An 11,154-nucleotide genomic window follows, 5' to 3' on the forward strand; every position below is an offset into this window, starting at 1 on the left:
CGAGAATAAGGGTGATTCAGTCGCCCAGCAACTGACTGCTCTGTGACTCCTACTAGTATTGTAACCAACTGCTGCAATTTGCACGACTTATGTTTCTAAATGATTCAGCGTACCGCGCCAAAGGCTTTGATCTTGGTCATGTTGGGGATTTACTCTGATGAGCAAGACGCTCGTGCGCTCGTGCAACCGGACGAGCGCTAGGCTAGTCATCCTTCAAAGCTTCCACTACCCCACCAGATTCCAGTGAGCTTTTCACAGCACTAGAACCAACATTCATCTCCTGGAAATCTCTATCACTGTACGGTAAGTGGTTCGAATGTTTCACTACCAAACTCATCACCGGTTTGCAGAATTACTACGCTAAATTGACGCCAAAACATCCGAGTCGTTTCTCAACCTGTAATCATTGATTTAACGTCCTCGTAAGTTGCGAGATACCCCTGCTTCTATGATTTACAACTGTCGTACTCACTAGTACTTCTTGGAGTTTATTCCATTTATCTGCATCGCCATAATTATCATCCCCTTTCCAAAGAACCAACGTCAGTATAGCCATCTCCTATCCCCCCTCTTGTTCTCTGACATCATCAACAGATCTTTGACATGTCTGAAGGAACCTGGGAGAAGTTTTCCCAGGTCGCTGTGAAGGGTGCTGAACATGACTCTCGTGAACGTCGGCCCCATCCGAAATGTTTGGAAGGGACCCGAGTGGTCCTTCTTAACCATATTTATGGATTATCCGATACCAAAGAGATGAATAGACTCATCTGGTTGCATGGAACAGCCGGCGTTGGGAAGTCTGCTGTAGCGTTCACTGTAGCTGAAAGAATGAGAGGTCTGAAAATGACCGAGGAGACGAAAATAGAAACGCGGCTTGGTGGAACATTCTTTTTCTCGCGCAAGCACACGAAACGCCGCACGACTGGTTATTTCTTTATGACGTTTGCCTACCAGCTTGCTCAAAAATTTCCCAGCGTTCAGACAGACGTGAACAGAGCTATCCTTAAGGACCCCACCCTTCTAGACCCCGACAAGTCACTTCGCAAGCAGATGGAGGGGTTGTTTCTGCAACCTCTGCGGAAGCTTCAATACAGACTACGCGAGTGTCCGCCTTTGACGTTCGTTGTTGACGCCCTTGATGAATGCACACACGAATCCCCCAATGAATACTCATCCGAATCCAGGGATGAAGGCGAATCCGAAAGCGAGCTTATCGAACTCATTTCCCTACTCGCCCAAGTTCTTCGCGATCCTGATCTGCCTTCGATCCATATTCTAGTCACGAGTCGCTTGGAAGCGCATATTTGTGAAGCCATGCAGAATGAAGATGTGCGACCGTTGCTGTGCGAGATACCAGTGAAGATTTCTGGGGAGGATGTTACTCCTATCATCTCGCTAGATGGCGCAGATGTTGATGAAGATATCTATCGTTTCTTGGAGCATTCATTCAGAAAGCTGCAAAATCGCTCTCCCACCTTCCCGCAACCAACGCAGGATCAAATTGAGAAGCTGGCGATCCGAGCGGGCAGACGGTTCATTGTGGCGTCTACGATGATGAAGTTTATTGATGATCCATACAACGATCCCCGTGACCGGCTTCACCTCATGCTTGAGCTAACAAGTGAACTGCTACCAGGAACGGAGGTATACGAGTTACATGACCGCATCCTCTCCACATGCGCTGATCCGAAGCTGGCATACCTGCACTTGTCCGTTGTTGCTGCCCTCACAGATCCTCTACCGATCTCACAAATCTCGGAACTTCTGGGCCCTGGTCAGGGCAGGGATGTCGAGAAAGTGTTGGTGCAACTGCGCTCTGTCATAGATGTTCCTCCCAACCGCAGTCTCCCTGTGAATATCTATCACTCGTCTGTTCGTGACTATGTTTCCCATCGCTCAAACTGCAGTCTCTATATCACTTCACCTCACTCCCTACTCGCATATTCTTCTCTCCGCTTGATGGTGCAAGAACTCCCAGGCCGCTCAGCCCTGTTGGATGCGCTGTTAGCATTGAAGAAGCAGAGTCAAGTTATGGAACCCCACGACCCCAAGAATCTAACACACTCATTATCTTTCGTCGTCCAACCGCCGGAACCAATGCAAGTGCTTATAACTCTCCTCTGGCTTCGGGCAAATCACAGTTCAGAGTTACAATTCTGGCTAGGCACTCAGGACGGGTGTGCCTGGCTGGAAAGTCTGGACGGGCGTGCCTGGCTGCAGACTCAAGAAGGGAAGGAGTGGCTGCAATCCCAAATGGCGCAAAGCTGGTTGAATATCTCGAACCAGCTGCAGACCCAGCGCGGGAAAAACTTAGTTTCCCTTATCCAAATTATCATGACAAGAATACAGTCATTAGTTTTACAGCACCCGCTGCGGACCCAGCACGAAGAAATCTCACCACGGAGTCAGTCTCAGCGGTTCACGCTGCAGACCCAGCACGAAGAAATCTCACCACGGAGTCAGTCTCAGCGGTTCCCGCTGCCAACCCAACGCATGGAAATCTCACCGCCAACTTGGGGTAGGAGCGACTGGCTGCAGACACAGGAGGGGAAGGACTGGGTGCAGACCCAGGGGGGAAAGACTGGCTGCAGACTCAGGGGGGGAAAGACTGGCTGCAGACTCAGGGAGGGAGGCACTGGGTGCAGACCCATGGCGTACCGGACTGGCTTCAGACCAAGGGCGGGCGACAATGGCTGCAAACACTCGGTGGCCAAGACTGGCTGCAGACCCTCGGCGGCCGAATCTGGCTGCAAAAAACGCACGGGAAAGGCTGGCTGCAGACCCACGATGGACAAGACTGGCTGCTTACTCGGGGCGGGAACAACTGGCTGCAGACTCCGAGTGCCCGGGACTGGCTGCAAAGCCCAGACGGACGAGACTGGTTGCAGACCCCACAAGGTCATATGTGGCGGTTAACGACTGCCTGGGTAGCAATGGAGGAATTTTCGAACACATTGAAAGCGATCAAACAGTACATCATTATCCCGGAATTGTCTTCACAACCAGCTTTTCAGGTCATTCAGCAGTTCAAGAGCTTGCCGGATTTCTTAATGTTTCCTGTGTTCTTAGCGTTAAGGCACCAAGATCATTCCACCACCTCTGCATTCACACAAGGTCACCTCCCAGCAGCCATGGAGATCCTCCATGCAATGAAGGCCTTCTCTAGTTTCGCGAACAAAGCACACGAACGAAGTCAATCATCTTCCAACGTCCTCAATTACGCATGTCAGAACTGGGCCGTCCATATCTCGCGAGCTCCGAAGCCATGGAACGAGAAACTTGCCCATATATTTAAGTCTTTCTGGGATCGTCATCTCCTCGACTGGCTCGAGAGGCAGTGGTGTGTGAAGGATCTGCAGTCTTGCCTAACCATTTTAGCTGAAGGCGAGAAGATCGCAAAGGTGTGTGTGCACTATGTTCACGATGATTTCCTCCTAGTATCGTACTAAAGCCGACCTACGCATACAGGAACATCTTCTCCACACCCCGGACCATCTCAATAACCAGTCCGAAGCTGTCGGGGTTTCCGAAGGCGAGAAACCTGCAAAGGTACGCATTCACAATGGTATCCTCCTAGACTCGCAAGTTGACGTACGCATACAGGAACATCTTCTCCAAACCCCGGATCGTCTCAATAACCAGTCCGAAGCTGTCGAGGTTTCCGAAGGTGAGAAACCTGCAAAGGTCCGTGTACTCACAATGGTTTCTTCCTAGACTTGCAAGCTGACCTACCCACACAGGAATGTCTTCTCAAAACCCCAGGTCATTGTTGGAGTCCGAGGCCGAAAGATCCGAGTCGAGGGAAGCCGAAGGATCCGAGATAGGTACGAGGGGGAGATGATAGGTACGAGCTCAAGCCGAAACGGACATAGGCGAGCGATGCATGACATCGGCTCGCGTCCTAGAATATTTTCAGTCTCTCTTTTATATATTCAAGTTCCTGACGCACTCACTATAAGACCAGTAGCAGTATCGTATATGCATCTCAGTTTCGTCCAAGACACTGAGATGTACGCTTGTCATATCCCACGTTCCGGACCCGGACCTATCACACACATCATTTCCGGATGTCCGGATCCGGCCGACGTTTATCTATGTCCGGATCCGACCCGCGTCTAACTTCCGTGCCTTATCCCTTTGTACGTTCCTACTCCAGTTAGACCATATCATTTTCCGTACCTCATTTCATTTCCGCCTTTATTTTCATCTGTTCTAATCTCCGGGTTCATTTACTATTTTCCGATAGACTAGCGTTTGACTTTTCTATACGCTCCGTCCACAGCTTCGTACAGCTTCGGACTGCGCATCTCTGTTCTCCGATAAGTCCTCAGTAGTATATAAACCCTGTAGAATCTATGTACATCCTCAGTTCGAATATCATATTAGACTCTGCTCATTCTCTCCTCCATCCGACTTGAGTTTCTCTCTCGTCGACCTCCGCTCGTCTTAGGATCGACTCCTATAGACTTGACACCTCCGCCTCTACCTCTGGTAGTCCTCCGCTGTTTCCTTTCTAGTTCGGACTTCGTCCGGATTAGTCTTATCTCTTGTTTCCGAACATCCGCCGGAATTCCCGCGCATCGGACATCGGACTCCGGACATCGCCCAACGCCCTCCGGACATCGTCCGGTAACCTTCGGACATCGTTCAACAACCCTCGGAAGTTAGGGGCACGTACTCGGGTAAGGGGCGCAGCGCACGAGCTGAAGCCAAGCCCTTCGGATCCGACCTTTGAGCACGTTCTTAACAACGTTCTAAAAAGTCACCTAGAGTTTTATCATGTCTAACGTTAGCTGTAGCTTTTGTCGTTCTAGGTAGACGCACCGTTAATAGAGTTTCGTTCAAGACACTGAGATCTTTCTCGTTCTAGTTCTAGACTCCTCGTTGTTCCCGCGCTCGTCATAAACGCCTTTAGGTTATGAGCCCTGCTACCATCATGGAATCTACGCTCCCCGCTACCAACTCCAGCCTGTTCAATATCCCGAAGCTCGCAGAAGACGGCTCGAACTGGATTACTTACAAAGAACGAACACTAACGGCTATTGGAGCGCGAGGTTTGATGCGATATACCGATGGTCGAGTCTGCGAGCCTATTCCTTTCGTCGTCGATCCGAAAACCAAGGCCGTTAAAAAGCCTGACGGGTCAACGCCATCGCAGACTGAAATAGACGAGCTCGATAACAAGATCGACGAGTATCACCAAAAAAACTCACTCGTGAAGCAGCAGATATTTAGCACGATCACTGATCGGCTACTACTGCGCGTCCAGAAGCTTGGGGAGGCCTCCGAGATCTGGGACGAGATTTGTCAGATTCACGAGGGTAAGACTGAACTCGTGCAAATTGACTTACGGCGTCGGTTGCAAGAGACACGCTGTGATGAAGGAGGGGACGTTAAGGCCCACTTCACAGAGCTCATGAGGCTCCGCGAGTCCTTGGCCGGAATGGGCGCAGGTATTGTCGACAACGACTTCCACGCCATCATCTTGGGCTCGCTCCCAGAATCCTACCGACCACTCCTATCCTCCATCAGCGCAGCGGCTAGGATAACCAAAACTCCGATCACCTCCTACGAGCTAATCAGCATTGTGACCGAAGAGTATGAGCATCACCTACTCACCGAACGTCGTCCCACCAAAAAGGGAGCCTCTGGCTCCGCCCTCTCCGCAAGAGAAACAAAAGGAAAAGGTAGAGTGTCAGCAGGCGCCACCAAAGCCAGTCCGGACGTCACCTGTTTTAACTGTGACCGGAAAGGCCACTACAAGACCGACTGTTGGCGTCCGGGTGGTGGGAAGGAGGGACAAGGTCCCAACCAACAGAAGAGGAGAGGTGAGAAGGCGCCGAAGCAGGCAGCCAACTCAGCCACCCAGTCTGAGGCGCAGGACGACCAATATGCTTTCGTAACATCAGATTTAGCGAACGTAGCAGGGCAGTTGGACGTACCAGTGGAGAAGAGAGGAGCCATCGTAGATTCGGGTGCCACATCTCATTTCTGCCCAGACCGGGCCAAATTCATGAATTTCGTCACCATTCCACCCCAAGACGTGCACACAGCTGACGGCTCGACTCTAAGTGCCATAGGCCGAGGTGATGTTCAGATAGAGCTGCCAATGGGTCAGAAGCGCACGACTGTGACGCTGAAAAATGCGCTATACGCACCTAGGATGGCATTCACCCTTATCTCCACAAACAGGATAACGGCGGCTGGCCTAGCAGTCCTCTTCGAGGGACGCATGTGCCGGATCCTCTCCCAAGGGCCGAAGCGACATGTTATCGCCGAGATTCCGCAGCTGGAGGGACTCTACAGCGTCGTTGCGCGTCGTCAGACGCATCATGCCAATGTAGCAAGGCAAAAACTCACCGTAGGGAGCCTGCACCATGTCCTAGGACACACCTCCCAAGCAGCAGCCATGGACGCCGTGAAGAAGAGCCTCGTCACCGGTATAGAGCTGGACCTCGCATCCAAGCCTGAGTTTTGCGATGTCTGTGTGAAGGCGAAGTCAACGCAGAAACCCTACCCAGATGAGTCCAGTACGCGCGCACTTACCTATGGAGACTTAGTGCACACGGACCTGTGGGGACCTGCACAGACAACCAGTCTAAACGGGAGCCTCTACTACATCAGCTTCACCGACGACTACAGCAGGCAGACGAAGGTTCAGTTCTTGAAACTGAAGAGCGAAGCACTTACCGCCTTCAAGGCTTATGAAGCGTGGCTGGCGCGTCAGACGCCGGCCGTCACGCTTCGTAAAGTCCGTTCGGACAGAGGGGGAGAATATCTTAGCGCCGAATTCGACCTGTACCTCCGTCAGCAAGGCATTGAACGTCAGTTGACAGTCCACGACTCACCGCAGCAGAATGGTGTAGCCGAACGTCTGAACCGGACGTTGGTGGAGCACGCGAGGGCGATGTTGATAGGACGGGACCTACCAAAGTATCTGTGGGCAGAAGCCATCAACTACGCAGCATGGCTAAAGAACCGCTTACCTTCAAGGTCCATCCCCGGCACCACGTCCTACGAGCTGGTGCGAAAGTGCAAGTTGGATTTGTCGCGCGCCCATGAGTTTGGGGCGAAGGTCTTTGTGCACGTGCTGGAGGGTGGGAAGCTAGAGCCGAAGGCTGTAGAAGCCGTATTTGTGGGTGTAGACGCTGAAAGCAAGGGTTATAGGGTGTACTGGCCGGGGAAACACCGTGTATCGGTGGAGAGGAACCTCACCTTTGCACCGGCAGAGATCCTGGTGGATGCACTGGATGAGGGGGAGCCTACCGCTGTTAACGAACATAACAGCGGCAACAGTAATAATAATAACTTACCTCATAGCGTCCAGCCCATCACCACTACCTTGCAGCAGCAACCTCAACCATCTACCGCCCAGCAACCTCAACCATCTACCGAGCAGCAACCTCAGCCATCTACTCCTCCAAGGACCACGAGGGCCAGACCTCCTCCAGGCTACTATGCGAGCCTGAACGAAGGCAGCAATGCAGTGGCCATAGCGATGGAGAACCTGTTGGAAGCGTCAGAGGTAGATTTAGTGGACGAAGAGACTCACCTTCAACTTGCCTTGGCAGTTGCCCAACCAGAGACCACCTTGCAGCAGGCGTTAAACGGACCGGATGGAGTAGAGTGGCAAGAAGCTGTTGATTACGAGATTAGTCAACTTGAGAAGTTGGGGACGTGGGAAGTAGTAGACTTACCTCGTGGCACTAACCTCATCCCCTGCCATTTTGTTTTGGCCACGAAATGTGGACCCGACGGCGAAAAACTCAAACTGCGGGCACGACTCGTTGCCAACGGCCAGAGGCAGCAATTCGGTGTCGACTACTTCGACACGTTCGCGCCGACAGCCAACATGAGCACCATACGCACCGTGCTGACAATGGCGGCTCAGAACGACTGGGAGATCCACCAGGTCGATATAAAAAGTGCGTACCTGTATGCCAGTATCCAGGAGGAGATTTACATGCGCGCGCCACCCGGCTATCTCACGGAGAGTCAGTGAGGAAAGGTGTTGCGGCTGCGAAGGAGCTTACCTGGTTTGAAGCAGGCCGGTTTTGAGTGGGCTGAGGAGTTAGCGGGAGTCTTTGCGAAGATAGGATTCACCCGGTCCAAGGTGGACCAGGCAGTGTACTACAGGCGGGCACCGGGAGAACACGTCGTCATCACCGTTTCCGTGGACGACATGGCCGTCACCGCCAACAGCACCTCCCACATCACCCGTTTCAAGTCCCACCTCCGCGAATTCTTCGAAATCACGGACCTAAGCGAGCTAAGCTGGTTGTTAGGCCTAAAGGTAACACGAGACCGTGGTGCACGTACCTTGACCCTCTCGCAAAAAGCCTATGTCGACACGATCGTCGAACGCTTCTACATGGGAGACGCTAAGAGTGCGCAGACGCCAATGGAGCCAACACTTACCTTGTCCGTTGAGCAGGGACCTGCCACAGTGCAGGAGATCCAGGCCATGCGCGACGTGCCGTATCAGCGAGCCATTGGCTCGCTGATGTATGCAGCCACTAGCACCAGGCCTGATATAGCATTCCCCGTCGCGACGCTGTCGCAATTCATGCGCAATCCTGGTAGGCCCCACTGGGAGGCCACCAAAAGGGCGCTACAGTACCTCAAGGGAACGGGAGACTACGAGCTGACACTCGGTTCGACGGACGGCGGCCTTGAAGCCTTCGTGGATGCAGACTGGGCGTCCCAACCCCACCGACACTCGATGTCTGGGTATGTCGTTCTATTAAACGGGGGGCCAGTGGCATGGAGTGCCCGTAAGCAACCGCTGATCGCGCTATCCACGGCAGAGGCTGAGTATATCGCCCTGACCAGTGTGATACGCGAATTACTTTACCTTCAGTTGCTCATCGAAGAGCTCTACGACCCCGTCCCACATCCCATTCCCGTGTTCTGTGACAATCAAGCTGTGATAGCATTAGCATCCAATGGAAAGTTCCAGTCACGCACCAAGTACATCGACCTTCGATACCACTTCGTCCGCTCACACGTCAAGAACGGCACCTTCAAGTTATTCTACTGCCCCTCCGAGGACAACATCGCTGACGCCTTTACGAAGGCGCTCCCACGACCACGACTCCAGAAGTTGAGGATGCTGATGAGCGTGGCTTGCGCTCGAGGGGGAGTGTTGGAGTCCGAGGCCCAGGCCATATTGTAATATTCATACATTACTTACCCTACAGTAGTAGTAAAAGTGTAATACATTAATTGCTACATTGCATAGGTGTCCCTACAGCAGTAGCAAATGATGTATCACTGGTGAATCCAAGAGGGAAGCGTTTGTCTAGGCTATTCATGGTTCTCACGATCAATCTGTGGTTCTTTTTGATTGGTTCCTCCGTTCTTTTGGTTGTACCTTGGTTCTTCATATTTGTCAGCTGGTACTTTGATGTAATTCACACTTCTCTGTATTTGTCAGCCCCAACTTCCAGCACGCTGTGATATTTGTCAGCTGGTACTTAAATAGATTCATGCTTCTCTGTATTTGTCAGCCCTTCATGAACATTTGCAGTGCGATATAATTTTAATGCGCAGATATTGCCTTCTGTATATTTGTCAGCACCTGTACAGTTCTTCGGCAACTCGCGAAAGCACCAACTGCAGCGACCGACACGGTTAGCATTGAATATCATTTCCTCATCTCTGGATAAATTCGTTCTTTTTTCTTTGTTTTGTGCTGCGCAATATGTAGGATCGCTAGTCTGCTTTTATGCGGATGGTTCGCCAATGGCGCTATCTCAAGGTGCGTGCCATTTACTTATATTTTATTTTTGCCATGATCAAAAATTATCCCAGGCCTTCAGAAGATAGAGGCCAACTTTACCCGCATGTTGGTTAGAGCTTTCGGTGGAGCTTACGAGTTCCTTGGGTCCCGCACACTCACATGTTGACAGGCTAGGCCGGTCAATTTTTTTTAAAAAAGTATTCCAATATTAATTTTATTCCCGGCCTTCCAGAATCCTCCACCTCCCCTTCCGTTGTCCTCTCATCCTTCTCTCAATCGTTGGCGTTTTCACATTTTTCGGCGCGTTTCACTGAGGCGTTGGAGTGGGTAAACTTGGTCATTGTTGTTACGATGATGTAAGACTATGCTCTAAAGAGACTGATGACGACTAAGCTACCCTTAGTCCTTGCCTTCGGCTTCCCCTTGCCTCCTCTTGCCCTACTAACCCTCCTCCTTGCTCACCCACCCCTTGGGGGTGCCCCACTCCAGCGTTGTACGAGATGTTCTGTATGTAGTTTGTTGATGTATTTGGTGCTATTTGTCACCCGAATTCCATGGGGTCCTCCCGCCCTTGCTATTCCTGTATTACTGCGAGAGCGATGCCAGCGACTTAGAAATGCTTACAGGGTCCTTGTCTCACGCAAACAGCTGTAAGTGTGAAGCACCAAGACAATTCAAAATTCAATTTCACAATATGTATCATATACAATATATATTTAACCAATAGCGTTGGCAGCAGCCGCCCGAGTTGACTGGAATCGTTGACGTTTACTTCGACCCACAGTGGGAGTGTGTGACTCAACTACCTTGACACCTGCATGACCACCTCGGCTCTTTTTCTGACGCTTAGCAGGTGGTTCGATATCTATGTTGCTGGAATTCGGAGGGACAACTGAATCAGCTGGACTGGGAGTGATGACCACATTGGGTGTGGCAGAAGTAACTGGTGTGGTTTGGCTAGGCGTCATGGTAGCCACCATTCTGGCAGGGGTGATAGCTGCGGGAGCCGCTATGGCAGAGCTGGACATAGCGGGTTCAACCGTCCTGGTGGGGGTTGTGACTGGTATGGCGGGAGCCACTATAGCGGAGCTGGACATAGCGGGTTCAATTGTCCTGGTGGGGGTTGTGACTGGTATGGCGGGAGCCGCTATAGCGGAGCTGGACATAGCAGGTTCAATCGTCCTGGTGGGGGTTGTGACTGGTAGGGCGGGAGCCGCTATAGCGGAGCTGGACATAGCGGGTGTCATCGTCCTGGTGGGGGTGATGACTGGTATAGTGGAGATTGGCATGGCGGAAGCCGGTGTGGGAGAGCTCGTCTTGGAGGGAGTTGTAGCTGGTGTGGTGGAGCATGATACAGTGGGCGCAGAGGAAGTGGTTGGCGTGAGTGATGAGGACTCAAACTGATGACCAAC

At 51.8% G+C, this 11,154-nt stretch overlaps 2 protein-coding genes across 2 annotated transcripts; both read left to right on the forward strand.

The window, feature by feature from the left end:
* Window positions 1–603: 603 nt before the first annotated feature.
* Window positions 604–3,824, forward strand: HD556DRAFT_1487730 (uncharacterized protein; the record flags this gene model as incomplete). Its single annotated transcript, XM_041308741.1, has 5 exons — window positions 604–2,518; window positions 2,566–3,401; window positions 3,439–3,549; window positions 3,604–3,684; window positions 3,741–3,824. 5 exons carry the CDS (start codon window positions 604–606, stop codon window positions 3,822–3,824), a joined length of 3,027 nt encoding a protein of 1,008 aa, XP_041157921.1.
* A 5,488-nt stretch (window positions 3,825–9,312) lies between these two features.
* HD556DRAFT_1310303 (uncharacterized protein) lies at window positions 9,313–11,122 on the forward strand (the record flags this gene model as incomplete). Its single annotated transcript, XM_041300390.1, has 9 exons — window positions 9,313–9,408; window positions 9,553–9,632; window positions 9,710–9,760; window positions 9,814–9,851; window positions 9,975–10,069; window positions 10,118–10,249; window positions 10,369–10,392; window positions 10,470–10,533; window positions 10,596–11,122. Coding segments are annotated over 9 exons (1,107 nt in total), but the record flags the coding sequence as incomplete, so codon positions are not given.
* Window positions 11,123–11,154: the final 32 nt, after the last annotated feature.

The sequence above is a fragment of the Suillus plorans genome (genome assembly GCF_016647745.1).
Source record: "Suillus plorans strain S12 chromosome Unknown HD556scaffold_46, whole genome shotgun sequence".
In the NCBI taxonomy this organism is placed as follows: Eukaryota; Fungi; Basidiomycota; class Agaricomycetes; order Boletales; family Suillaceae; genus Suillus; species Suillus plorans.